The sequence below is a fragment of the Corvus hawaiiensis genome, chromosome 21, assembly GCF_020740725.1.
Source record: "Corvus hawaiiensis isolate bCorHaw1 chromosome 21, bCorHaw1.pri.cur, whole genome shotgun sequence".
Lineage (NCBI taxonomy): Eukaryota > Metazoa > Chordata > Aves > Passeriformes > Corvidae > Corvus > Corvus hawaiiensis.
The window spans coordinates 10852676-10879124 of record NC_063233.1 but is presented as its reverse complement, the minus strand read 5'-3'; the positions used below and the strand labels follow the sequence as shown (position 1 = coordinate 10879124).

The 26449-nt window shown below is 60.5% G+C and overlaps 1 protein-coding gene across 3 annotated transcripts; it reads right to left on the bottom strand.

Annotated features, from left to right (window-relative positions):
- Positions 1 to 3159: 3159 nt before the first annotated feature.
- NPDC1 (neural proliferation, differentiation and control 1) lies at positions 3160 to 24979 on the bottom strand. Of its 3 annotated transcripts, XM_048325848.1 has the most exons (9): positions 24810 to 24975; positions 11991 to 12134; positions 7576 to 7683; positions 7284 to 7457; positions 7101 to 7167; positions 6091 to 6175; positions 5861 to 5940; positions 5664 to 5760; positions 3160 to 4757 (listed from the first exon to the last, which is right to left on the bottom strand). In XM_048325848.1, exons 1-9 carry the CDS (start codon positions 24901 to 24903, stop codon positions 4680 to 4682), a joined length of 927 nt encoding a protein of 308 aa, XP_048181805.1. In that variant the 5' UTR covers positions 24904 to 24975; the 3' UTR covers positions 3160 to 4679. The 3 variants fall into 3 exon arrangements, with proteins under 3 accessions (XP_048181805.1, XP_048181804.1, XP_048181803.1); XM_048325847.1 differs by having other exon boundaries at positions 5861 to 6175; positions 11991 to 12131; positions 24810 to 24979; XM_048325846.1 differs by having other exon boundaries at positions 5861 to 6175; positions 24810 to 24978.
- Positions 24980 to 26449: the final 1470 nt, after the last annotated feature.

The following is a 26449-nucleotide window of genomic DNA, read 5'->3' as shown; positions in this document are numbered from 1 at the left end:
AGGCCCAGCTATCGTGTCCATCAGCTCCACAATGAAGCATGCTCCGCATTTTCTCTGTCTTAAAGACTTTTCCTTCACACTGCCCTTCACAGTGGTGCTACCAGAGCTGGCTCCAGGCCTTTCCCCTTTCCTTCCCTCCCGGCTCAGCACCGGGAGCTTTCCCGATCCTGACACTGCCATGACATCAGCCTCTGCTTGGCTGTGCCCGATGCCAGCTCCTGCGTGCGGGCAGGTACCAGTGGCGTGGGCACCCCCTGACCTCAGCTGGAGCAGGGCGAGGGGTGCTCCTTCTGCCAGCACACCGTGATCCCAGCAGGAGCAAGGCAGGGAGTGATCCCGCTGCCGACACGGCCGCCTGTTTATTAACCCGGATTACCGGGAGCTGCTGCCGTCTAGCACTGGAGATATGCCGAGGAGATAGGCTGGAGCAGCCTCCCCCGCGGCGGGATGGGAATGGGGCTGTGGGCGGGGGGACTCGGGGAAGGTGCTTGATGATGTTTATGAAGCACTTGCTTTGGCTCCCGAGACGGCTGGAGCCCAGGGGCTGGCACCCAGGGAGAGGCCCTGGGACAAGCACCCAAGGGCGGGTAGACAGGGACTCGTACCCAAAGCTGGCATCCAGGGACTGGCACCCAGGGACTGGTATCCACAGTGCCTGCAGCAGCCCCTGGCCCAGCACATGGAACTGCTGCATGTCAGGGGAAGTGGAACAGCTAAGCCTCTTAATGATATTCTTCTGAGGAAAAAAATGGCCCTGTGGATGAGCTGGAATTAATGTCTGTTCCTGATGCCCGGCAGGACGTGTTCCAGGCTGCCCATCCTAGCTGTGCCAGACTGCTTCAGGAGGGAAGGCAGCCCCAGGAAAATGAACTAAGGATTCAAAAACCCTGTCAGTGGGGACATGGGCAGCCCTGAGTGAGCCCTGTGGCTTCTGGACCTGGGGGATCCCATGCCCAGAGTGGTGAAGCACCTTCCCCAGCAGGGGCTGCATTCAATCTGCCAAGGGACGACCTGGACCGTGCTGCTGGGGATACTGGACCCAGTGCTGTGCAGGCAGACCAGCCCATTGCCTGCTGTGCTGCTGCCTGCCCCACTGCCGGCGGGCAGAGGAAATCTCTCTGCGGGACCCCGATGGCAGTCATCAGCCCTGCTCCTCCCGGGCTCCTGCTGCGGCCCAGGGTTTCAGAAGCTCCTTGGCCGGGCAGTAACTCCCTTTCCCTTTGATTTATTGTTCCCGGGCTGGACCCCCTCCTCCTGCCAACCTACTTTTTCTCTCTATCCCCCCGGGAAGCCTCCCAGGCCCCCCTCCCCCCCTCCGCCTCTCCTTCCCCCCCCGCCCCCCCCGGCCCTCAAACGCATTCCTGGTCCTTTCATATACAGACGGAGGGGAAGGGAGACGTTGACTTTGAACCGGCCCCTTTGTAGGCGCGGGGCCCATTGTGGCGGTGATGGTTTTAGCTGGGGGATGTGGAAGGAGTCAGTGGGGTTTCTCGGTGTGTGCCCCCCCATACATTTCAATGGGGTGATTTTGGGGGGGCTGTGTGAGGTTACTGTGGTCTTTGAGCACCAGTGAGCACATGTCTCTTCTGCCTGCTCCAGAGGAGATGGATGGATGCATCCTTCCATCAGCCCATATCTGGAACCTGCTGGGGTTCCAGGCTTGGCCAGGCTCCGTCTAAGGCAGCCAGGGATCGGTGGGAGCCTGCTAAGAAAATGGGAGCAGAAAGAAAAGCATCTGCTTTTCTGGCTCGCTGAGATGGCAGCAGGCTGAGGAGGGCTGAGATGTACATCTGCTCATCCTCCCTTTGCTGAGTGTGCTGGTGTGGCACTGGTGCTTGGGGACAAGATTTTAAGAGAGTGGATGAGCACAGATGATGTTTTATTCATGGTCAGGCCTCCCTTTTCTGCAGCAGGTGATGGAAAAGCCATTGGGGCTGTGCTGGATACCCCTGAGCTGCCCACCAAAGGGGGCCTGCAGTCCTGCATGTGGTGGGTCAGGGTCCCATGGTGAGGGGGTCACCCCAGGACCATCTAAGGAGGGCTGGACAGGGGGTTCAGCTCCAGAAACCCAATGCATGGAGGAATGCTGATCTGCTCCCTGTCAGCACAGCTTGCTGGGCTGCAGCTGGCCTAGGAGGACAGGATAGAGCCCGTGCTTCCAAACCTGGCCTAGGGGAAAATCACAGAGGGTGTTTTGTCCAGTTCTGTCCCCTCATTACAAAGGCCCTGAGCTGTAATGTGGGTCTCACCCACACCACCACAGTGCCTGAACCAGTGGGCCCACCCTGTTGTGTTACAGCTGGGGGAAATGAGGTGGGGGCTGAAGCCCTTGTATGTCTGCAGCACAGGTGCCCTGTCCCTGGGCAAACGACTCTTCCATGCCTGGTGTGTGGTAGGGATAGGGATTCCCAGGGGACACAGGGCTCCTGTGGCCACTGTGCCCAGAGCGAGAGGGTCTTCCCAGGCAGAACAGTCAAGTCTTACTATAAGCTAGAGCTTCCCAAAATGTCTGGACGTGCTCCAAGAGAGATTGCTGGGTTGTGGGAGGAAAGGAAGGGCAAATTTGGGGACCTCGGCAGAGGGGAGTGGGTTCGAGGCTGGGTTTCCCCAGGACTGAGCCCTGGGGGTTATTTGGGGTGTGCATCGCCCAGGGGTGCAGCTGGAGACCCCCATGAGAGAAGCATCCCGGGTGGGTGCTTTCGCGGTGAGTCAGCACCCACCTCCGGCTGCCGAAACCAGGAGAGATGGTATCAGCCTGATGGAGGGGCTGGCGTGATCAAAGGAGCTCGGCTGCACACAATGCGGGGACGAGATAGCCCTTATCTGTCATCCCCGAGGTGCGAAGGGCCCTGGGGGCGAGGGGCGGAGGAGGGGGGGTGGTGGGTGCTGCAGGGCTGGGTGCGGGGGCTCCCACCCGACCTTTTCCTGGAGAAACCTCTCCTAGCAAATACTGAGAAACAAGAAAATTATTTCTGTGTCTGGGAAAACCTTTGAGAAGGGTTTGAATGCTTCTCCAGCTGCAGAAGCAGGATGGCTGCTCACTGTTCCCTAGGGAAGGTTTGGGGACCCACAGCATCCTCTCTTCCTGCCCCCTTGTCCCACCCTGCTGTTGAGAGGAGCCCCCCGAGCCGCGGGCCCCACACCACACACTCGCATGGGTCTCAAACATGGTCGTTTAATAAAATCTCCTTTTAAAAGAACTACAATTCATACGACAACGACGAGAGGTGTGGGGAGAGTGGCAGCAGCCCAGGGAAGGGGGAGTGCAGGACACGGGGACAGAATCTGTGCCATGATGGCCTCTGTCAGCCACCCCGCCAGGGACAGGGATGATCCCATGCCATCACCACTCACCAGCACATCCCTGCCACTGCTGCCTGCCCTGCCCGTGCCTGCCTGGGCGTGCAATGGCTCCAGTGAGTGCAACAGGTCACCTATGGCCACAACAGGACCTGGACATGAAGCCACACCTGTGCAAAGTAACCCAAACCCTGTTCTGGGCCTTCCACTGGAGGGGTTCACGGCCAATGCACCCGGGAGGCACTGAGGAGCAGCACTGGGCTCCAAGCAAGAACATGTTGGTGAGGGCTGGTGAGGCTGGACACAGGTAACAGAGTGGTGCAGGGAGTGTCTGAGGCCTGAGAGGTGCCTGGGATGGAGCAGTGGAGACTGTCACCTGCCACAGAGGGATGCCCAGAGAGCACAAAGTGCCAGGCTCCACAGGGATGCTGCCAGGGCATGGGCTCCATGGGGTTTGAAGCAGCACAGTAAACCCCCATGCCTCGGCTACCCCTCTACAACCTGGCTCCCTCCAGTCCTGTTCCTTCCTCCCCCACGGCCACATAAGCTTAAAAACAAAACCTTGAACCCTTTTTCGGAGCTTTTACCCCACTGAGGCCTGTGGTAAGAGAGAGCCCATCCTCTGCCAGCACAGCCTAATGTGGGCTCCCAGGCCACAGTGGCACTGGGACTGTCCATGCCCCAGGGCCCCTGAAGCCCAGCACCCCTAAAGGGGTCAGAACACAGGGCAGCATCTGAAGGAACATCCCCGGGAGCAATGCCAGTGCCTGTTCGAGCTGCTCCTGCTCCTGCCACTGGCTCCCAGAGCACTATCCTGCTGCCAGGAGCTGCCCAGTGTGGGGTGGAGGGGGCAGAATGGGCACTGAAGCCCTTAGTGATGCCACCTGGTCCAGAGAAAGGCTCCATCCCTGGCAGAAGGGCTCTGGGCAGGCTGGCAGCCCTGATGCCGGGCACGAGCATGCCCAGCCCGCCTGGCCCTCTCCTGCTTTCTGACCCTGTCTCTGGCCCCTTCCCAGCTGCTACGCATCAGCCCAGCCGCAGCCAGGACAGCAGCCCCCTCCTCAAAGCCAACTACAAAGGGACAGTGCCGCAGTCCTCCCCCCCCCCCCCCCCGCCAATTTCTGTGCCAAAGCAGCCGCCTCCCTGTGCCTGCGAGAGCAGTGAGCAAAGGGCAAGGCAGGGACGCGATCACAGCAGCAAAGAGGACAAGGACGCTGGAAACGGGGGCAATTCCCCCCCCCATAGCTGTTAGTGGGTGTTTATTGGGCAGGCGTCGAACAGTCTGGCAGCGCGGGGTCAGCGTCCCTCGGCCCAGCTGTGGGTGCCCCCCGGCCCGTGGGCACAGTCCGTAGCGAGCTTGGGCGCAGGAGATGGGGCGGTTACTGGTGCGACTTGGGGTTGGAGGGGTGTAAGGAGGAGTCGTCAAACAGCGGGTTTCTCACTTCCATTTCTCCGGTCTGCCGTGGCGAAGGAGAGGGATAGGGGAAGGAAAAGGCAGAAGGTCAGAAAACAGGTGGGATCCAGCTGCCCCATCCCAAGGGGTTTGGGTCTGAATCCCAGCCCGGCAGGGAGTGGGGGGAGGGCGACCTAGTGGGCTGCGATGGATGACAAACACCGGGACTCACATCACCCTGGAAAGGCGCTGCCTCCCTGGCACGAGGGGATGGGGTGGGGTGATGTGTAAAAGCCAAGGTCTCGGGTGGAATGGGACCCCACAGCTGGGCTGGGGACCCCAGGACAGCAGTCCCAGCCTGGCTGGCAGGAACAGAGTTCCTTGCTCAGACTGCCTGCCTGCCATCAAGTGCCCTTTAATGGGCCTGTAAAGACCCAATGATGACCCTCGATCTGGGCCCTGATGGCCGGGCTCCACAGCTATTACCATGTAAAAGGCTCCTCTTCGTCCCTTTGTGCTCTTTGTACCCAGGGTTGTTAAGAGCTGCCCTTCCCTGAGGTCCCCTGCTAGCCAGGAACATCCTCTCTGGCTGTGAGGGGTCACAGGTCTGCGCTCCAGGCGTTGGAGTGGCACCAGGATGTTGGAGTGGCACCAGGACGAGCCCCCCCAGCCCTGGTGCCCTGAGGGGTGACCATGTCCCTGTCACCACAGGGATGGTGGGCCAGGTGTGCCAAGGGCCGCTCTAGTTCTCTGCTCCCAGGGAAAAGCCTTGTGCCAGGACAGGCACTCTTGCCCACTGGAGAGCTTCAGTGGCAGCTGGCCAGGGACATGGGGGGAGCAGAGGGATCAGACCACCACAAGGTTTGATGAAGAACGTGGAAAAGGCTCCTCACAAGGAACTGCACATCCCAGGCACATGCTGGACACCCCCACATGCACAGGGACCCCTGGCCCTCCTGCACTCACGTACCGGAGCCAGCCCAGGGCACTCATACACGGTGAAGTCTCCATCCTCATTCTCCTCATCAGATGATGCCGAGTCCGGCAGCTTGGGCTCCTCTTTATGCCTGGGGGGAAGAAGATGTAGAGAGGGGGTGAAGCCCACTGGGACTATTAGGGCCATCCCAGTGAATGGCAGGACACGCTGTCTGCTCCCAGGCTGCTTACTTCTCCAGGGAGAGCATCTGCTGCTTTTGGTGCTGGTAGTGGTACATTTGGGCACTCTGAGCCAGTGTCTTGTCCCCAGGCTGTGGAGAGAGCAGGAACAGCTGTGGAGGCCGGGCTTTGGAGGGCCCCAGCCTGGCTGGTGGGGGGCCTCCAGCACATGGGAATCCCTCCAGCAGAGTACTGGGGCCCAAGTGCCAAACACCCCACAGGGAGGGACCTGGGTGCCTTACCGAGATCTTGTCATAGGGCAGGGGGCTGGCAGCTCGCTGAGCTGAGTAGTCTGCTTTCTGTGCCAGCCTGACCTCCTTCTGCAGCCTGCCAGGGAGGGGAATCAGAATCAGGGAATCACTAAGGTTGAAAAAGCTCTGCGATCAAGTCCAACAATTAACCTGGCACTGCCAGAGTCCACACCCACATGTTTTCTGAACACTTTCAGAGATGGTGACTCCATCACCTCCCTGGGCAGCCCTTTCTAATGCTTGACCACCTTTTCCATGAATCTTCCCTAATATCCAACCTAAATCTCCTTTGAGACAATTTGAGGCCATCTCCTCTCATCCTGTCCCTGTTCCCTGGGAGCAGAGCCTGAGCCCCCCCGGCTGCCCCCTCCTGTCAGGGAGTTGTGGAGACCAAGAAGGCCCCCCCTGAGCCTCCTTTTCTCCAGGCTGAGCCCCTTTCCCAGCTCACTCAGCTGCTCCTTTTAAGACTTGTTCTCCAGACCCTTTCCCAGCTCCATTCCCTTCTCTGGACATGCTCCTGCCCCTCAATGTCTTTATTGCCATGAGGGGCCCAAAACTTAGCCCAGGACCTGAGGTGCCTCACCAGTGCCCAGTGTGGGGTACAATGACTTCTCTAGTCCATCCTAGTGGATGTGGGGCGCCCGAGGAGCAAACAACTCCTTCAGGAGCCTGTGACCCTTGGAAGGTCAGCCCTGCTCCCTGGGATGGCACCATGACCACCTCCATCCCAGGGGCCTGGGCACAAGGCACCAATGTGCTGGCAGTGTCAGCACCCAGTGCCACAGTGATGCCCACACCAGGTGCCACCTGTTCCCGGGAGCCTGCATCTGGCACACGGGTGTGTCACTACTGTCCTCCTGCCCTGGCCAGATGATGCCATGCCTCGGGGGGACTGGCAAGGTCAGCTACTGTCTCTCTTCCAACCCCTCATGCCTGGGAAGCACAGGAATACACTGCCCTGGCACAGGGATGCCAGGGGACTGTTGGCAGCCCCAGCTCACCTGCACCAGCAGACGGCCGCTACGATCAGCGCTGAGATCCCAGCCACTGTGCACACCACGATCAGCCCTGCAGAGGCGGAGGGGACACCAAGGGACAGCAGGTGAGCTGGTGGCATGGTGACACCAGCCCATGCTTCCCTGGTGAGGGTGTGAAACCTCTTCCCCTGAGTTCCAGGGTCTCACCAAGCACCATGTTGTCATTTGCAGGGATGGGAGACGCCTCCACCGGGTACTTCTGAACCGTGGCAGTGGTGGGGAGGGTGGTGGCTGCCATGGTGCCGGCGGGACCCCGCTGCAGACGCCCCTCTCTCAGCCTGCTGGCCATGCGCTGTCTGCTGCCATCGGGCACCAGGGTGGCTGCGGGAGGAGAGAGAACAGTGAGCGGTGCCCAGGCAGAGGGCAAACCAGCCTGGAGTGCAGGGTCTGGCCGCCACGGGACCCCTGGCACTGCTGCGAGCAGGGAGCAAGCACTTACTCCTGGGTCTGCCGTCCTGTAGGGGGTGGTGGCGAGGAGCCTCTTGCCTGGCCAGCACATCCGCGAGAAAATCAATTTCTGCCTCCAGGCTGGGAACAGAGGTCCGTCCTATGGGAGAACAGGTGTGAGGGGGGCACTGGGGGGTGCAGTCGTGCGCCCGGCCCCTGGGCCAGACCAGTACCCCCAAGAAGGGGCTCCTGTCCCAGCTCCAGCAGACACAGGTGGTGGTGAGTCTGAGCCCCCTCAGATGCAGCTCACCCAATGCTGGGCCCCGGGACCCCTGTGTGTCCTTGCTGCTTTCGGTGGGATTTTCACCCCACAAATGCTGAAGGATCAGGAGCAACAGCATCTGCCCTCGTGCCAGAGGCAGCAGGTCCTGCAGACTCTGTGAGAGAGGGCAGGGTGCCAGCACCTGCTGTACAGACCTGCCCTGTGTCCCTGCCCCTGGGGTCACACAGCAGCCCCGAGTGAGGAGGGATGGGATCTGGACCAGGACAGACACTCCCCAACTGCCCTGCTGCCCCAGGGGTGAGGGGCAGCTTCAGCACGGTGAGTTACAGTCAGGGAACACCTGAACACTGGTTTTCACCCCAAACTGTCCTTTATGGCCCAGGGTGGCTGGAGCCACCCCAGAGCAGGGCTCAGCTTGGCTGTCCAGCAGAGCATGGGAGCCCTTGCTCCAGCAGAGGGGTTGGTTCCTGCCTGGTGGAACAGCTCCTTTGGGGAGGGGGCAGGGGTGTCCCATGCAGCTAGGGATATACCCCCAGGCGCTGGCCCCAGCAGCATCTCACAGGTCTCTGTCCAAGCCCATGTCCTGGCACAGTGCTCACCAGCGACATTCGTCCCTCAGAGGGCTCCTGCAGCATCAGGCACAGGCAGGACTCCCACTCTGGCCTGGGGGTGCCCACCCAGGAGGTGACAGCACTGGAGCAGGAGTGGAGTTGCTCTTCTCAGGCTCACCAAGCAGAGTCCAGCTCTGACACTCCCCACTGCTTTTAACAGGATTAAACTCAACTTCAAAGGCAGTAGACATCCCCATCCCTTTCCCTGACCCCATCTCAATCCCCATCCAATCCCTGCTTCCTTTGCCCCTATTCAGGCTGTCCCCTGAGGGAAGCCCTGGGGGATAAATCCAGACATACAAGGCAAGGTGGTACTGGCAGCTTGATTCCCTGATAATTCAAGGTTATAACAATTATGTCTCCTCTGGAATCTGTGCTCACTTCCAGTGTTTGGAAATAAACCCTGATTTCCCCTGGAGCCCTGCACAAAGGCCACCCTGCTGCCCCATGACTCAGAGCCACATGAATCTAAAAACAGTTTAAAAGGGGGACACTCTTGCATTAAACAAAAGCACCAAGAATCACAGTCCCCACATCCCCCATGCCCTTGTGTCCCCAAACTGCCCCCAGCCTCCTACTCTTGGCTGGAGCCCTGAGTTTCCTTGGCTCTTTGCACCCTGTTATTTCCATCCCAAAGCAGCACTATGGCCAAGTGGTGCCAGGTTGGGATTGTGCCAGTGCCATGCCCAACAGGTGAGTGCCATGGTGCCAAGGTGCTGGCACAGGGCCAAGCTCTCCCAGTGGGCAAGGGAGTTGGCATGGGACTAAGTGTGACAGCCCTGTGCCAGGGGACATCCTAGTGCCTGGGATGGGGATATTCTAGCTCTAGCTCCCCTCTGCACTGTGGGAAAGGTCTGTCCCCATTGCCATAGGACCTAGGGGACAATCCTGTCCATCCCATGGGTGCCACTGTCAGGCTGTGCTGGTGTTGGATGTGATGTGGCTGGAAAAAGGAAAAAAAATGTTGGAAAAGCAGCCAGAGCAGCTTCCAGGCCCCTCTGAGTCTCCCACCCTGTGGGAGTGTGTGAAGTGGCACATGGGAAACTGAGGCAGCAGTTTGGGGTCTCGGTGTTGCTGCAGCACCTGGGCTGTGCCACTTACCTGCACTAACCAGCTTTATCCCCACATTCTCTTCCAGTGGCTAAAAGCTGCCCACCTCCCATTCTGTGTAGCTAAACCTCCCCCAGTGATGCCACAGTTGCCACCACACACTTGAGGGCACCGAGGGCTGGGTCCTGCCAGGCACTGCGGGTGTGTGAGATGCTGGCCCTGAGCTGCTCCAGTGAACAGGGGGCCAGGGTGAGCCCCAGTTCCTGCCTGACTGCCCCAGGAGCAGGAGCAGAGATGCTGCGGAGGAACAGGGTCCAGGCAGGGTCCAGGCAGGGCACAGAAGGCAGGCAGGGCAGGGTCGGGACAGGGACAGGGCACACACAGGGCGCTGAGGACACGCACAGGGTGCTCAGGGGGCAGGCAGGGCTCATGCAGGGTGCGGGTGCCCTCTCATGGCAGTCGCCACCGCTGCTGCAGCAGGATGGCATGGCCAGGCTGGCACCCAGCCCCCTTGGCTGCTCCGTGCCTAGCCTCTCCTCAGAGCTTCCACCTCCTCAGGGCTCCACCCTGGGACACACGCCCACCCTGACAGTTTGGGGAAACAGGGACCAAGGAGAGACGTGTGGATTCTGCCCTGGGCTGAGGAAACCCGTGATTGACAGTGTCCACAGGAAGGCACAAAACTCCTAAAAGTCCACTAATTTCTATAGTCCTGCTCCAGGATGGCTGATGTCCTCCTTGGTGCTGGCAGCACAGCAAGCAGGGAAGGGGGAACCCCCATGTCTGTGATCTGAGGCCCCTTTTCCCCCTTTTCCCAAAGTGCTTCCTGCAGCCCAGCGGGGCTCCATGCTGGTCAAGCAGGAGCAGGGATGAGACCCACCATCTCAAAGCACGTCACTCAAACCCATCACAGCACAGACACATGCAGCACCATGGTGTGGGGGGGATTTTGGGGGGCTCAGAGCCCTGTGAAAGACAGCAGCAGCTGTGGGATGCACTGTATTGAGATTCCCTGCATCCCATCTCACCTCTGTGCTGATGCTGTGCCGGGTACACCAGGACCCCTACACACACTGGCAGGAACACACCACTCACATGCATTGCTCTCCTGAGACTCCAAATGGTGCTTTTCACCCCAAAAACCTGCTCTCGGGAGAGGATCCCTGGCTCCTGCCCATGCTCCTGCCAGGAACTGTGGGCATGGCACAGAGGCAGGATCCCAGGATCAGTGTCACCAGCAGTCACCAGTGGCTCAAGGATGCATAACCCTTTAAAGGAGCTGTCCATGCAGCAGAAGGGCTGCATGGGTATCCCCTTTAAAAGCTTAGGCATCCTTGGGCTGCAGCAACCCCCTGTTTGCCTCATATCCCCCCCTAAATGCAGCTATCACAGCCCCTCCTCATCCTCACAGCCTTCTCTGGTGCTGCTACTAGATGAAGGTACAGATAGGATGCGAAAGCCCCCATTGAAAAATAAATGGTGCCTCCCTGCCAAGAGGAGCTGGGCATCCTCAGGATGCTAAAATAGAGGATTTGTGAGGCGATCTCCCTTTTTTATTTACCACAGTCCCCACACTTTTGCTGCCACAAGCTAGTGGCATTGCTTGGGACAACAGGATGGGACTGGGAAAGACCTTGGTGTCACCATCCTCTCATGGTGGGTCCTTAGAGGATGGTACTGTGGTCCTGCATCTCTCTGGGTGAGGATGCAACTGTGGCCACATCCTTCAAAAAGGAGCTGGGTTGCTATGGAGACGCCAGCGCATGTGCAGCCTTTCCAAGAGGGGAATTTGCTCTCAAGACTTCACATTAAAAAATAAACTACAAGCAACTGCTAAAGCCATTCAGTGCCAGTGGATGAAGAGCCCGTCGCAGGGGAGCTGACTGCTGTCAAATGCCAAGTCTAGACCCCATCCCTGTGCCATCCCCTCTCATCCCCCCCAGCCATCCCTCTCATTTCAGCCAAAGGGCCTTGCTTTGAGGGTCTCCCCTCTGATTTACAGGGTAATTCTCCAGCCAGGAGGAATGGCACTGAAGGCATGCTGGGTTCTGACATCCTCCATGTGCCCACCTGGGCAGAGCCATGGGAGAAGGACAACTCCAACTGCACCCTGACAGGACCCTGAACATGCTCAACAACACAAAGCTATCCCCCAAAACCCAGAGGACCCCTCCATGTCAGCATGGAGTTCAGATGCACGGGGAGCTGCCTGTCCCACTCCTGTCCTTGGAGGTCCCGGGCACCCCACAGTGCTGACAGGGCCACACTCAGTCACCAGAGGAGGATGCAGGTAGAGCAGGATGGGGTTGCCAGCCTGAAACCACCCCCACAGCTGAGGCGAGTGGGGTGAGAGGGAGAAGAGCAGCCACCCCCACAGAGATACAGCTGCCATTGAGAGAAGGAAAAGGATGGGGGGGTACTGCTGGGGTGGGGGGCTGCCCTGAGGCACAGAACCTCCCAGAGGTGCAGGGTGGGTGCGCAGGGAGGTGTGCAGGCAGAGAGGTGGGCGGTGGGTGCACCTACCACTGGGTGAGAGCTGCTTCTGGACACAGCGCCCGCGGGCGTCCTCCTGGAAGGGGGGCAGGCAGGGCCCGCAGGCACCTGACCCCGGCGGGCAGAACTCTCGGCGCTGCAGGGCACAGTCCAGGCTCCGGGGACACGATGCTGCTGTGGGGACAGGAGAAAACAGCTCAGGAGGAGGAGAGGGGTCAAATGCCCCCAGGTCTGCTCAGGGCCTCTTGGAGTGGGACCCAGCTGCCCTGGCTGTCCATGGCTGCTCCTGCTGCAGCTCCCAGCTATTGATGGGCTTCACCACAGCCGCCCCTCGGCCCCGCTTTGCCGCCACAAAGCCATTACCGGCTGCAATTAACCACGAGCTTAATGACCAAGGAGCTGGATTCGATGACCTTCATGGGTCCCTTCCAACTCAAGATAGGCTGTGACTTCATAACCTGCACAAGGCATGCAGTGCCCATCCCTCCCCAAGGGTCCCCAGCCCCAGGGTGCCACCATCCCGTGGGACACCCCATGGGAGTGCTCTGAGCCCTGCAGAGCTGGCAGTGACCAGGATCTCCTGCCCCTGCCTGCCCTGCATGGGGAACTGAAATCCAACCAGCACAGACCGATGCTTGTGTGGTGACTGTCAAACCAAAAGTCCGAAACCAACTGCCCCAAAGCCTCAGCAGAGTGTGGCAGTACTGGCACCAGCACTTAGGCTCCCATCCCTTTGGCATTCCCTGCAGGAAGCAGTGGGAGCCAGCCCTCCCTGGCACTGCACCGCACCCCAAACCTCGCTCACAGTTTCATAGGGCATCTCAGGCCCACATCAGCCCCAGAGAGTCTCCACTCCCTGGGTACAGGCATGAGTCCCTCATGCTCCAGCCTCACCAACCCATTATGCCATGGCAGTGCCATCATAGCTGGGTCTTCACCCCAGGTGGTCTCAGGCCAGCAGGACCTCCCTGGGGGACACAAGGTCCCCATGTCCTACACAAAGCTGAGTCCGGGACCAGGTGATGGTGGCTAACCATGTGCAGAGCTGGAGAGAGGAGCTGTGACATGAAGGGGCAGCACTCAGGTGCCACCTGCGGCGGGGGGCTGTGGGGACACGCTGGGGTCCTGGCTTTGATGGCGACACTGCTGGTCCTGCTGCAGCACGAGAGTCTCTCCCTCACAAGCTGGTGGCAGCGTGGAAACAGGTGCCCCTCAGTGCACCCAGCGCTCAGGCTGGGCACAACTGCGCGGGAGGAACAGCTGGATGGGGCTGCACAGCTGGATGGGGCTGTGGCACACAGCTGCCCTACTCTGCCCCCTCACCTGGCCGTGCACGGCCATGCCCGCAGCGTTCCCGCAGCGTTCCCGCAGGCAGCAGCAGGCAGGGAGCAGGACTGTGGGGCTGCGCTGGGAGCAGGGACAGGCTGGCCGCCCCCAGCCCGGCAATGAGTCACGGCTGGAGCCGGCTCCCAGCCCCCGAGCAGCCCCTGCCAGCCCTCGCCGCCCACACTGGCACTGGCAGCGCACTGGCCATCTGTGCCTGTGCCTGGGGACCGCAACACCGGGGAGAGCCCCGGCACCGGGCACCCCACGGCGAGGGGCACCAGAGCTGTGAGAGCTGTCCTGAGCATCCCCAGCCCCGCAGCACACCGGGGGCGAGGCGGGCAGCACCCTGTGCGCAGTGGAAGGCCCGAGACGAGATGGAACCGCCAGGACACGAATCGTGACAGTTCTGCTCCCCCAGCAAGGGTGCAGGAAAGATGTCACCTCAAAGCAGGACATGCAACCCCCTGCCTTTGCATGGCCATGTTTCACTGCCGACCTGCTCCCTGGAGGGTGCAGCCCAGGCAACTCCCCACTGCACCCCATGAGGAACTTATCACCTTCCCCACTTCAGCTGGGACTGGCAGGGGTGCAGCAACTGCAATTTTAATGTTGGCTCACCCCCAGGCCACCAGGCACAGCAGCCTGGATGGGGTGAGCTCGGGGTGGGAGGAAGAGCCCACCGTGCCCATGGGAGCTGAGTTTTTTGCTGACCATTTGCTCCTCGGGGATCGTGTGGGGCTCGGCCACGTGGCTGGGGGGCAATTAGCGCTTAATGGGCAAATAATCAGATGTTTAAGCACAGAAATCGTACTTGGCGCCTGGCTTCACCTCCCCAGGGTTACTCTCAAGGCCACTCTGTTTAAAAATCGGGGCAGGGGCAGGAAGATGTTGTGGCACCATGCAGCCTCAGGCTGGGGACATGTCACAGCCCCGTGGGGCACTGGGGGACACATCTGTAGGGGTCCCTGTCTGTGCCACAGGCTCAGGGAAACACTTCCCCCCAAAACAGGTGCTGCCAAAAGCTGATCACAGGTGGAGGAAGCCACCCCAGTGTGGGTCACCCCACAGCACCAGACATCGACAAGACCCTCAGAGCCACCTTGTGAGGAGTGATGGGGGCAGAGCTCTGAGCCAGAGTCCAGCAACTGGGTAAATAAAGCACAGGCTGGATCCCAGCAAAGGCTGTTATCTCTGTTTGAGGAATGAGCTGTGCTTGCCCAGCTGTCACTGGCTGCAATTCAGAGCTCCCCGTGTGTCACCAGGCAGTGACCGGTGAGCTGGCATTGCTGCGTGGGCACCGTGTGGGCTGAGGGGAGCCCACAGCGGCTTTGCCACTCTCTGAGCCTACCTCAAAGCCCGTGGGTCCCTATTCCACCCAGCTGTGGCCATGTCACCACTATGCCATCCACCTGTTACCAGTACCAGCATGCCTGCTGCAGCTCCTCCCAGTCTTGCCTCTGCACCTGCAGGGCAGCTGTTGAATCTGGGGGAGTTTGGGATCCCCCCACCCCAACCATGCCCCCTGCTTGGCACCAGTGCAGCCCAGCATGGCCTGGCCACAAGTGGGATGGGCAGAGGGACCCAAGCTGGGGTCCAGCTGGAGTCCTGCGGGGACCCTAACCCTGCATGGCCCCGCCAGCAGGGCAGTGCAGACCAGAGGAGAGAGCAATGAATGATACGGAATGTGCGCCCAGCGCCAGACACGGCACAGCCACGATGCTGCCATCCAGATGCGCCAGGGGTGCTCAGAGGAGGGGGATGCTCCAGCTGCTGTCACTGCCCTGCCATGGTGCTCAACTCCTGTGCAGGTGGGCAGGGAGCCCGGAACAGCACAATTGGGGTAACCCCTTAAACCGAGCTGGAGGAGCCAAGTGGCTCCCTGCAGGCAGGAACCCAGACAGGAGCCAAGCCCAAGGCCAGCGAGTGCATGGGACACTCAGCAGCTGGCACAGACAGCAGGTGGGCATGAGCTGGGGACACATGTAAGCAGGAACAGACCCATGCCCAGGAAGAAACGGGCATGTCAGCTGCAAGGCCTCTGGATGTGTTATCCATAGGGGAAAGCTGAGCACAAAGCTCCATGCCCCAGGACTCACCCTGGGGAGAGCTGTGCCGGTTGCCCAGGGTGGTACTCAGGGCCAGCAGAGTGCTTGTGACAGGGGGTACCCAGGCAGGGCACAGAGTACTGGCAGTCACAGACTGGGTGGAGCATCTCTTCCACACCCATGCCAAAACATACAGGTGAAAAAGAAACAAAAATAAACCCGAGGAGGACATCTGTGAGGCTGGGGAGGCAGGGACTGCCCCTGCTGCGTCACTGCCGCAGATAGAGAGATAAAAGTGAACGTAAGAGGATAATTAATTAGCGTTGAGCACTGGTTCGAGTGTTTAAGGTCCCAGCAACACCAACACCCAGTGTCCCTCTCAGCTGCCAGCCCCAGTGCCAACAGTGTGAGCTGGCAGAGCTCACTGGGCACAGGCTGCACAGCCGGGTGGGCACAGAGCAGCCTGCCCAGGACCACCGGGTCTGGCCCCTCTCTGGCAGCAGGACACAGCACCTACTGGGACATGGGCACTGAGAGTGGGGGGATATTGGGGTGTTTGGGGAACGGGGATGCAGGTCTCACTCCCACGTTGGGCCCTGCATGCTGGCTGAGGCTGAGGGAAGACCACAGCAAGGGCATGGCGGAGCTCCAGCAGTGGCGGCAGCCCCCGCAGGGCCTGCAGTGCTGTGGTCTCTGCCAGCTCCACTCCAAGGTCACTCCTTCTCCTCTTCCTCGTCCTCCTCCAGCCAGGTAATGTGGGAACTGCTGTGGGGCCTGCCTGCAGCCTGCCTGCCCTCCCAGTACTTCCTCTGCCAGCTGGCACTGGCCGTGGCTCCCTCCCAGCTCTGCAAATTGCTCCTGGCTCTGAAGGAGCGCTCTGGAGCAGGCCCTGGGCAGGCTGATGGGCAGGCACCAGGCAGGCACGCCAGCATGATGCCCCCACCAGACCCCAGCCCCCGAGGTCTCGCTTCCCCCTGGCCACAGCCTCCCTGGGTAGGGGCAGTGCTGCTGCCCAGCAGCGGGCAGGAACAGGCCTTGCTGAGGCACCCCAGCACCTCACGTCCACTGCCCCAAGCCCAGGGATATGCCGAGGTGTGACAGGGCAGTCATGGCATGACTGCAAGCAGCTGCAGTAGCAATGCCAGGCTGGATGCTGTACACACCAGCCACGAGTGACACATGGAGTGACTGCAGGATGGACACCCCGCTGCTGGCTGAGACCTCGTGGGCTTCCTGACCCAGCTGCGTCCCCCTGCCCTACTGTCCCTTGCACTAGGAAACAGGTGGAGGGGACTGGGCTGCACCTCCGGAGCAGTGCCCACTCCTGAACACAGCTGGCACCACTGCTCGGGCAGTGCCCACTCCTGAACACAGCTGGCACCACTGCTCGGGCAGTCCCCGTGCAAACCCTGCCACTGCCAGCAGCTGCTCACGTCACCGCTGTGCTCCTGCCCCTGAAAACGCAGCAGCCAAGCCCCCTCCCACGCAGAGACAGCGGAGCAGGGCTCTCTGCAACGCTGACCCCACAAGCCAGGAGTGGGGGGACGCTGGTCACATCACATCACTGCTGGGGACAGAGCACGTGGCACAGCCATGGCCACCAGTCTGGCCCCATGTCCTGCAGCAGCGCTGGTGCATGGCAGTCCACCAGCGAGGGAGCAGCTGCAAGTGTTTCTTTGTGCTTCAGCAGATTTGGTCTGGCAGATGCCACATGGCACCAGCTCCCATTCCTGAGGGTACCAGGGCTTGTGTCCTGGCTCCCAGCTTCAGCTGGTGGGTGCTGAGGTGCGGCCCAGCCGGCAGAGATGATCTCCGGCACAGTTTCTGTCACAGCCAAGAACCAGTGCCAACAGCCTTGCGCCACAGGCTGGAGACAGGGAACACCCACGGGGAAGCCCTGGGAGCCTGCACAGCAAACACCTCACTGCACCCTGCTTCCACCGACCGCACAGCCCCACCAGACACGGCTCCACCCAGAAATGATGGAAAAAGGCCTCATCAGCACTCCCCCCACTCCACCTCCCACCCCCACCCTCACCCTGCTGCTGCTGCTTCGGGGCCACCAGCCCAGAGCCTTGGGCTACAGGCAGTGCAGGCACCCATGCTGCAGCCCTGAGGCCATCAGGATGGGCTTCCGGAGCCTTGTCCTGCTCCAGGTTCAGTGCCAAGGGGGAAGAGAGAGCCGGGAGGAGCCGAGCCAGGCTCCCGCAGAGGTAGAGAGACGCCAAGCCCTCGGCATCCCCAAACTCGTCACCTCCTAACCACCAGTGTTCCCCCAAAGCCTGTCCCTGTTCTAGAGGAGACCCCATCTACAAGCATCCCAAAACCCCAAGTTGCTCCTGTGATCCCAGGCTGGGGCAGAACCAGGCAATCTCCACCAGGCTGAGGGAATGGAATTTTGTGTCATCACTGCTCAAACCCCTTAACTGGGCCAGAAAAATCCCTGTTCCTTGTCCTGGCAGCCTGCTTGCTGTGCAAACGAAAGAACTGGATTGGCAGGGCTGTGGGAGCAGGAGATAGCACCAGGATGGGTGGAAACCAAACCAGCAAACCACAGATCCAGATCCCAGCAGAGACTGAGCAGCTCCTAGCCTCTGGCTGGTGAGGAGGGCATCAAGCCAAGCGAGACACCCCTGGTACCCCAGCCTCAACAACCCTGGATGCTGACAGCCCCAGCTCCAGCCCTGCAGAGGCTGCCACATGCAGGATGTGCACCACTGCATCCTCCCTGTGCCCCCGCTGTGCCAGGGGGTCTCCAGCCACAAGTGGCTTCAGATATTCAGAAAGAGAAGAAAGAATAAAAAAAAGCAAAAGGCAAACCAGGTGCCACATGCCATTTCCCCAGGCCTGCCCGCCCAAACCTGCCGCTGGCTTCGCTTCACTGCACGCACACCCACCCGTACCCGGGACCCCAGGCTGCCACTGATGCCACCTCATCCCAACACATCTGGCTGCTCTTTGCAGCCTGAACCACCCACTTTAGGTCTTGTTTATCAGGTTTTGCTCAAGTAAATACCAATGAGCTTTGTACATGCCCTGAGCCTGCTGGGGCCAGGGTTGGGTTCTTTAATTCCCTTTTTATTGGGCAGGTTTTGCACCGTATCACAAGTGAAGCAGCTGGTGGGCAGGGCCACGGTGCAGAGCAAGCACCAGTGAGGGGCCCCTCCTCGCACCCCTGGGCTGCTCTGGAACACCCCAATGAGCAGCAGAGCACTGCGCTGGACCCTTGCTGTGCTGGCATCACAGGGGATGGGGAGCCCCAGCACCACAGACCCACCTGAAGCGCTGAGCAGTCTGGAAGGAAGGGATGGGGTCCAGCTCTCTCCTCCAGGCATTCCTGGACACTGGCCCATCAGCAGGAGAGTACCCCATGGGTACACACCTGCCCAGTGGGCTGCAGCAGAGCCACAGCCCTGGGTGAGCTCTCCCTGTGGAGCCACTGCGGATGGCAGAGAGGTGGGAGAGGGCAACCCACCCCACAGCTCAGCACCCAAGGAGCTGCCAGGCCAGAAGCCACCACAGCTCAGTCATCTGAAAGCAGCCACAGGCTCCCACACACTCCCACTACGGGGCTGGAAATACCCACCTGGAGCAGCAGCACCACTGTGCCCACCAGGGCCAAGATGCTCTTTAGCAAAGCCAAAGTCATCCTACCCTCCACTGTGGCCCACACTACCACCAGAGACATCTTGCAGCCTTTGGGAAAGAGGCACCAGCACGAATTTGCTGATGAAAGCCTCGGGCAGCTCAGAGGTGGCATTGTTCAAGGTGGGGAGTCTGTCTGTCTGTCCAGCTCCCTTTGTCCAATCATTGCCTGGCATCAGCCCTGGTGCTCCCACCAGCCCATCACCCTGAAACAGGTGCCTGGGGACGTAGCTCCTCACCCACGGGTGCTGGAGTGACAGGGGCCAACCTTTATGGCTGTTGGAACAGCCATTAGAAAAACAGCCATTGGAGCAACAGCCTTTGGAACAGGGGCTGGCAAGAGGACTCTGGGTGGGCATCCCCCGTGCCCGCGCGGACATGCAAGAGCAGAGGCAGGCAGAAACACCGGGGCTGCAGCATCCACCCCGCTGGGGCTGCATCCACGGCTACGCCCGCGCTGACTCAGCCAGCACCAGCGATAAAGACCTGCAGGGCCATCGTGTCCCGTGGGGCAGAGCCCAGGAACTGAGAGGCCCCATCAACACAGAAACCAGGGGTCCATGAGATACACAGCTGCGTCCCAGGGGTGCTGGTGCATGCAGCATCCCAGGGCTCTTGAAAAAGGGCTGCAGATGGTGCCAAAAGAGCTGGACCCAGAGATTTTGGGGTATATGCTGCATAGGAAGAGCCAGCACAGGGAAACCCTCTCCTTCCTAGGCAGGAAGCCAGGAATGATGGCTGCAGAATGGGTCATATTATAGCAGCTCACCGGGCCGCCCTCTCTCCCGATGTAGGGCCCTCTCTCTCTCTCTGAAGGTGCAAGATGATGAAGTCCCTGAGGCAGAGCAGCTCCTCGCCCACAAGAGAGCTGCGAGCTCCCCAGGAGCAGTCCCCTGCTCACCCCCAGCCTGGCCCGAGCAGCAGCCATGGGTGCTCCGGGTGCACTGGAGACTGCCACACCTCCTGCCTCCACCACAGTCTCCTTTCTGTAGGAACGGAACAGGGGCCAGGAGCCCAGGGAACCCCTGTATCACGATGAGTCAGGGTCCCTGCCAGCACTCAGCTGACACGCCACCTCTCATGTCACCCACCTGGAGCAATGAGTTCCCACTCAAACAGCAAATACCCCTCATAGGCTTTGCCATCGTCCATCCGTGCCCCAGCATGTGCCATGGTGTGCATGGGTTAACACAGGCAGCTGCAGCCTGCAGTGCTCCAGGATGGGATAAGGCAAGGACCACGACCTGCTCCGGCTGCGTTTCCTTCCTCCAATTCAAAGCTCACTCCAGGCACTTAATGGCCAGCTTCTTCCCGTTGCAATTCTCGTTAGCTGATGAAGTGGCTAATTACAGGCCTGCAGCTGCCATTTGGAGCGGCAGCGGCGCTGGGTTATGCCCAGGCACAGCAGGGAGATACCTCAGCGCCGGCAGTGGGTTTTGGGGGCAGCCAGCCCAGGGGAGCCACTACGCACCTCAAGGACCAGACCCTATGGGTTTAATGCAGGGATGGGACTGACGGCAGCTCCTGTACCCTGTGACCAGGGACCCAGCACCTTGCACCTGGGGAGAGGCCATCCCATCGCCCCTCTTGTCCCTGGGCACCAAACCACCCATCCTGTCCGCAACATCCCCCTCACCACATCGACGCTCTTGTCCCCAACAGCCCCCATTAACTTTCTCATTCCCGGAGTCCCCACTGTGCTATCACCCCTCCTGTCCCCAGCATCGCCACATCTCTCCTGTCCCCAGCACACTGACCATCCTGTGACCCCTTCTGTTCCCCCTGCCCCTGCCACACTGTCACCCCTGTTACTCCCCATCACCCCTCTAGTCTCCAGCATCCTGTCCCCAGTGCCCTGACCATACTGACGCTGTGCCCCCCCAGAAGTGCCCAGCAGAGCTAAGCCGATTACCTCCCTTAATACTGCCATGGCCCAGAAGAGGCATTTCAGGCAAACATCAATGTGCCTTCCCCTGCGCTGCAGAAAGACCCGGGCACCCTGGGGACTGAGAGGTCTCTGGGGTGGGGGACTGGCCTCCAGAGCTGCCAGGAAATCACAGATCCAAAGGACCTGACCCTGCACAGTGCAAGCAGTATGCCCCTGGCTCTGCAACCACAGTCTCCCCACCCTGAGCTCCAGCTCTCCCTGCACCGGCACCTCGTGGGTATTGCTGGGGTGCACATGGACTTACAAATTTCCAGACAGCTACAGCAAAAGGGATGAGGGACTTTCACCCCATCTCTTCCATAAACTCTTCTTTGATGTTGATTCTGCACTTGGAATTATCAGACATCTTTCCACTAATTCCCCCTCCTCAGGCCTGCAGACAGAGCCCTGCCCATGTCCCTGGCATGGGTACCGGCTCCTTGGAGCTCTGTGGGACCCTTGTGCCCCACATCCCAGCTCCTCCACACCTCACCCCCACAAGAGCTCCTTTCCCACAGTGGGAACCAGCTGAGTGCATGTAACCCCAGATAACAGGGTGGGGATGTTATCTCCAAGAATAAAACCACATGGAAAATTAAACTCGGGAGCAGCACCCCAGCCGCTGTGTGGAGAAGTCTGCACCAGTGTGGCAGAGGACACCCCGCCATGCAGCCATGGGGGCTTGAAGGGACAGGGTGGCTGAGTGGGACCACTGCCCACCACACCACCACTCCCAGGGGGACCCAGACAACCTTTCCTGTGCCCCAAGGAAAGCCTGGGGCTGCTTCCTGCAGCCCGACTCTCAGGATGTTGCAGGGCTGAGAGACCACTCCCTGCTCACCCACGGAGCAGAGCCCCGGGCAGCTCAGCAGGGCAGCCAGGCCCTTGCAAGCACCACGGGTGTAGTGCCAGCCCTGCTGTCTTGCTCCCAAGAGGGGCTTGGAGCTTGGAGCTGCTGCAGCTTCAGGGGTCAGCATGGGGGTCCCTGGGGCCACTGCGCCCACCGCGTCCCAAGCCCCTCCCCAGTGCAGCAATGGACGAGCAGGCAAGGAGGAAAAGCCAAGAGATGGACAATCCCACAACAGGCTTCCCAGGGGATGGCTCCTGCCTAGCTGTGCCCAGCTGGGAGCTTTGAGCAGTCCCTGCACCACTGCAGAGCAGGGGCAGCCAGTATGAACACCAGCATCTGTGCTCTCACCCACGTCCCTGTGGAGCGGCACGAGGAGGAGCAGCAGCGCAGAGCTGGCAGGTCAAACGTGGCCAAATGGGTCGCTTGGACCGCAAAGAACAACTCAGGTTTTGCTGAGCATCTTCTCCAGATGTTTGGGATGCGAAGTGATGGCGTGGCAGCGGGGCTGGGGGATTCAGGATCATTAAAAAATGGGGTTCTAGCCTGTCACCCCATTTGGAAAACATTTTTTTTTTTTGTTTATAATAGTAAGAATGATAATAATAGATTAAATTTGGCAACCTAGTTACTCAGGAAGGGGTGAGAAATACAGCTCTCACTCATGTTCCAGGAAATGAAGCCAAAAAACAAGGCAAGGCAGGGGCTCTGCCCAAAGCCTGGTGTGATAGATAGAGACACGTGGGAGAACAAAGCCCAGCTGAGGAGCAGCAAGCAAACCTAAACCACCCTGCAGCACCTCCAAAGCACTGCTGTCCTTCCTCCAGCTCGGAGCAGGTTCACAGCAAGACGAGGATGTTACTGTGCCACGTGCAGTTGCATCCCAGGAGATGGCATCTGCTGCAGGGACTCTGGGTCGCACCGCCAGCCAAGGAAAGTGAGGAGGAGGAGAAGGAGATGCCAATCCCCATCTGAAGAAGCTTTGATGAAGCCGCAGAGGCAGAAGGACATGGGTATGGTGGTGTAGGACCTTCTCCCTGGCTCTCTCCTTGCCAGAAGCCAGCTTCAGCAGCATGCCACAGAGCAGGAGCTGCTCCTGGGCCTGCCACATCCACCTCCCAGCCATCCCCAGAGAAAGCCAAGCTTGGCCCCATCTGCCCAGGAAAGGCAATTATAAAGTGAGAAGAAACAGGCAATGCTTCCTGTACCCCACTGCACTCAGAAAGGAAGGTGGTGGGGTTGGTTCAGCGATTCCTTTCCCTGCCCAGTATCCCAGGATATTTCTTCAGCCATCCCCAGGAGAAACCTACCTGGAGCTCCCCACTGCCACATGCCACACAACCTCGACCTCCTGACAATGAGATGCTGCTGTCGTGAACAGCGCAAAGACACCATCCCCAGCTCCTCTCGAGGGAAAGAGGTTCAGTAGAAAATCCAACTCCGTGTGTGCCAAGAGCATGCAATATCCCAGCACTGGAACAGGCTGCTGATGTGGTGCCAGGCCCCTCACACTCACCTCACCTCCAGCATCCTCCTAGGGCTGGGAAGGGAGGGGAAGGGAAGGGGAAACTGTCACCATCCCCCTGACAGCACCCAGGCACAGCCTCAGGCTGCACCCAGCAGCCCCTCAAAGGACCCTACCCCACCAGCATTGCCAGGCCAGATGATCCCACACCAACCCCTTAAATTCAGGAGCAGAGGAGATTATGCTGGATCACTGGTGGCTCATCTGAGCACCTCTGGCTGGGCCACCCAAGCCTTGGCTCGTGGGAGGAGGGGGAGCGCAGGAGCATCCTCACCTCCGCCTCCAACCCGCCGACATGGAAACACACAGACGTTTTGATCCACTGGGAGATTTAAAAATTATTGCACCTTCCCGCCGTCCCTCAGAGCAGGCGGGAGCACGGCGTGGCCACCCGGGCCCGGCTGACAGCAGGCTGCTTGCCCGGCGTCCGCCTGCCCGGCGTCTGCCCTGCCGGGAGCCAGAGCAGCGAAACAATATCGGATCCGCAAACAATGCTGAGAGCCAGGAGGCCCTTCCCGGCTCCTGCGCCAGCGAGGCGGAAAGCACCTGCCCGAGACAGGCCGTACCTAGGCAGGGACACGGCACCTCCCCGGGGCGGGCGGCCGTGGGCAGCCACAGCCTTCCCTGCAGGCAGCAACCGCGCTCGGGGCTGGCTGGGGTTTTGGGGCCGTTGTTTGTGCCCATCACAGCCCTGCGCACCCCAGCAGTGGGCACAGCGCAAGGGGACATGGAGCATGTCCAATGCCGGACCCCCCAGGAGAGGAAATGCCCTAACCCAGAGCCCAAAACTCAAACAAATCAAACCTGAACGGCCCGAAACAAACCTTCAGCAGACAGCAGGGCAGCTTAGGGCGGTGCTGCGCGGGAGGGTGCGAAGGCCACCCATTCCTTCTGCCCCGGCGGAGAGCAGAAATGTCACCGTCACTGGTGCAGCCCCGCGGGGCGATGCTGCGGCCGCTCCCGGGGCAATGAGGCAGGTGGGCAAACAGGGCTCCCTCCAGCGCAGCCCCCGGCGGCTCCCCAGGATGGCTCGGTCACTGCAGCACCTTTATTTTTTTCTTTGTTTCGGTGTTTTTTGATGTTGTTTTAATTTTTCCCCTACCAATAAAGGTGCTTCATGAGGGCCGCTCCCATGACTGTGTGCTCCCTCCCCACTCCAGGATCCACATCTGTGGGTCCCTCCAGCCGCCCCAAACAGCTGCTGGGGACCAGCCCTGCGGCGCTGCCACCCGCTGCTAGGCCCCTGCCTGCAGCAGCGGGCAGGAGAGCGACGGGGCGGCGCTGCCCGTCCCCGGGGAGCGCTGCTGGGTGCGAGAAACCCCCGTGGGGCTTCGTGGCAGGGGCACCTCCTACCTTGCTTCCACCCAAGAACACGAACACCCACGGGTGCTGATCCCTCGTGGGGAGGGGGATACTGGGGGAGAAGAGTGGGGCAACCGCACCAGGGTTCGTCGTGGGAGGGGACACGAGCATCCGCGGGGGAAGGGAGAGGACACGGACACGGGAGTGGGGGGGGGAACGAAGAGATACTCACCGGCACGGGCGAGGCGCAGACGGAAGGATCCGAGGGCGGCGAGCAGCAGCAGCAGCGCTCCGCGGCGGGCGGCAGCGCCCCGGGCCGCCACCATCGTCCACGGCCGCGGACACGGACACGGACACGGACACGGGCGGGCGCGGGGCCGCGGCGGCTGCGGGCGGCGGGAGCGGCGGGGCGGGACCGAGGGGCGGGGCCAAACGGGAGGGCGGGGCCAAACGGGGCGGGGCTCGGTGCCGTTCGGCCCCGCCCCCACCGCCAGGCCCCGCCCCGCGTTCGCACCGCTCCGGCGGCACCGGCCCGGGGGTGCTCCGAGCGCTGCGGCGGCCGGGGACACCTCAGAGCCCCTTGCAGGGCCTAAGGGGGCTGCAGAGAGCTGGAGAGGGACTGGGGACAAGGGCTGGAGGGACAGGACACAGGGAATGGCTTCCCACTGCCAGAGGGCAGGGATGGATGGGATATTGGGAAGGAATTGTTCCCTGGGAGGGTGGGCAGGCCCTGGCACAGGGTGCCCAGAGAAGCTGTGGCTGCCCCATCCCTGGAAACATTCAAAGCCAGGCTGGACAGCGCTCTGAGCACCCTGGTCTAGTGGCGGGTGTCTCTGCCCATGGCAGCAGGGTTGGACTGTATGACCTTGAAAGGTCCCTTCCAACCCAGTTCAGTCTGTAACGCTATACTGGGATCTGCTTATTCCACATGAATGGCATAGACTGGGAATGAGGAGCTGGGGAATCTCACCTGTGGGTCATGTGGCTGCTGGGGTAATGTTCAGGCTGATGGCTGGAGGTGTATCACCCCTGCCTGCTCTGCAGCTGTGGCACCTGGCTGTGAGTGCTGTGTTAGTCAAACCTCATCTGCAACCACTGGCTTTGGATAGAGCCGTGCACTGCCAAACCACCCCCTCCCTTCCCAGTCAGAGCCACGTCCCTGGGTCACTCCCTTGAAAATCCTCTTTCCATATCCTGGATTAGTCCCACATCTCTAGGGTGTCCTTTCCAAGCCCTATGTCCCCTTCAGAGCATAAATGTCCCATCTGGCTGCAGGACAGTGGGGTGCTTGGTGGAGATGTGCCTCCACAGCCACAAGCCCCAGAGATGCCACACAGACACCTCAGTCATGCCAGCAGCCATGTCCAGCAGGGATGCCAGGTTGTCCATGTGTGCTACAGAGCTCCCAGGCTGCCCGAGGTTTTCCCCCATAGAGTCAGGGGATGCTCTGCAAAATTCTGGCATCCAATCTCTGGCCCCATGCTCGGGGCACAGACCTGAGGCCTTGGCACGAACACAATGACATGATGCTGGGTGGGACCCGCTGTCTGGGATCCCGCTGGCCAACATGTGCTGCCTGATTCTCAGGGCAGGGATTCCCATGGCTGGTGCCGTGCTGTGTGGCTGGGCTCAGCCCCAGCCGACACGCTCGCAGCGGGAGCCCTGTTAAAGCATCAGTGGTGCCCTGGCAGGCTGTCAGCCCGCTCTGAGCCTGTCCAAGGAATGCTGAGAGCGAGCTGCCATGGTGCAGCGTGACAGGGACGCCAGGCTTGGCTCTGGAAGGAATTGCCACCTGCCTGTGGCTCGCCCTGCCACCATGGCTGAGCAGGAAGGTGCCGGGCAGAGATGGGTGACAGCATGGCATGGGGCCAG

Coding starts and splice junctions, on each gene's coding strand:
- NPDC1 (XM_048325846.1), bottom strand. CDS start 24,903: ATGGTGGCGGCCCGGGGCGCTGCCGCCCGCCGCGGAGCGCTGCTGCTG. Junction 6,176..7,100: donor GCGGCCGTCTGCTGGTGCAG/GTGAGCTGGGGC, acceptor CCTCCCTGGCAG/GCTGCAGAAGGAGGTCAGGC. Junction 5,761..5,860: donor CAGATGCTCTCCCTGGAGAA/GTAAGCAGCCTG, acceptor TCTTCCCCCCAG/GCATAAAGAGGAGCCCAAGC.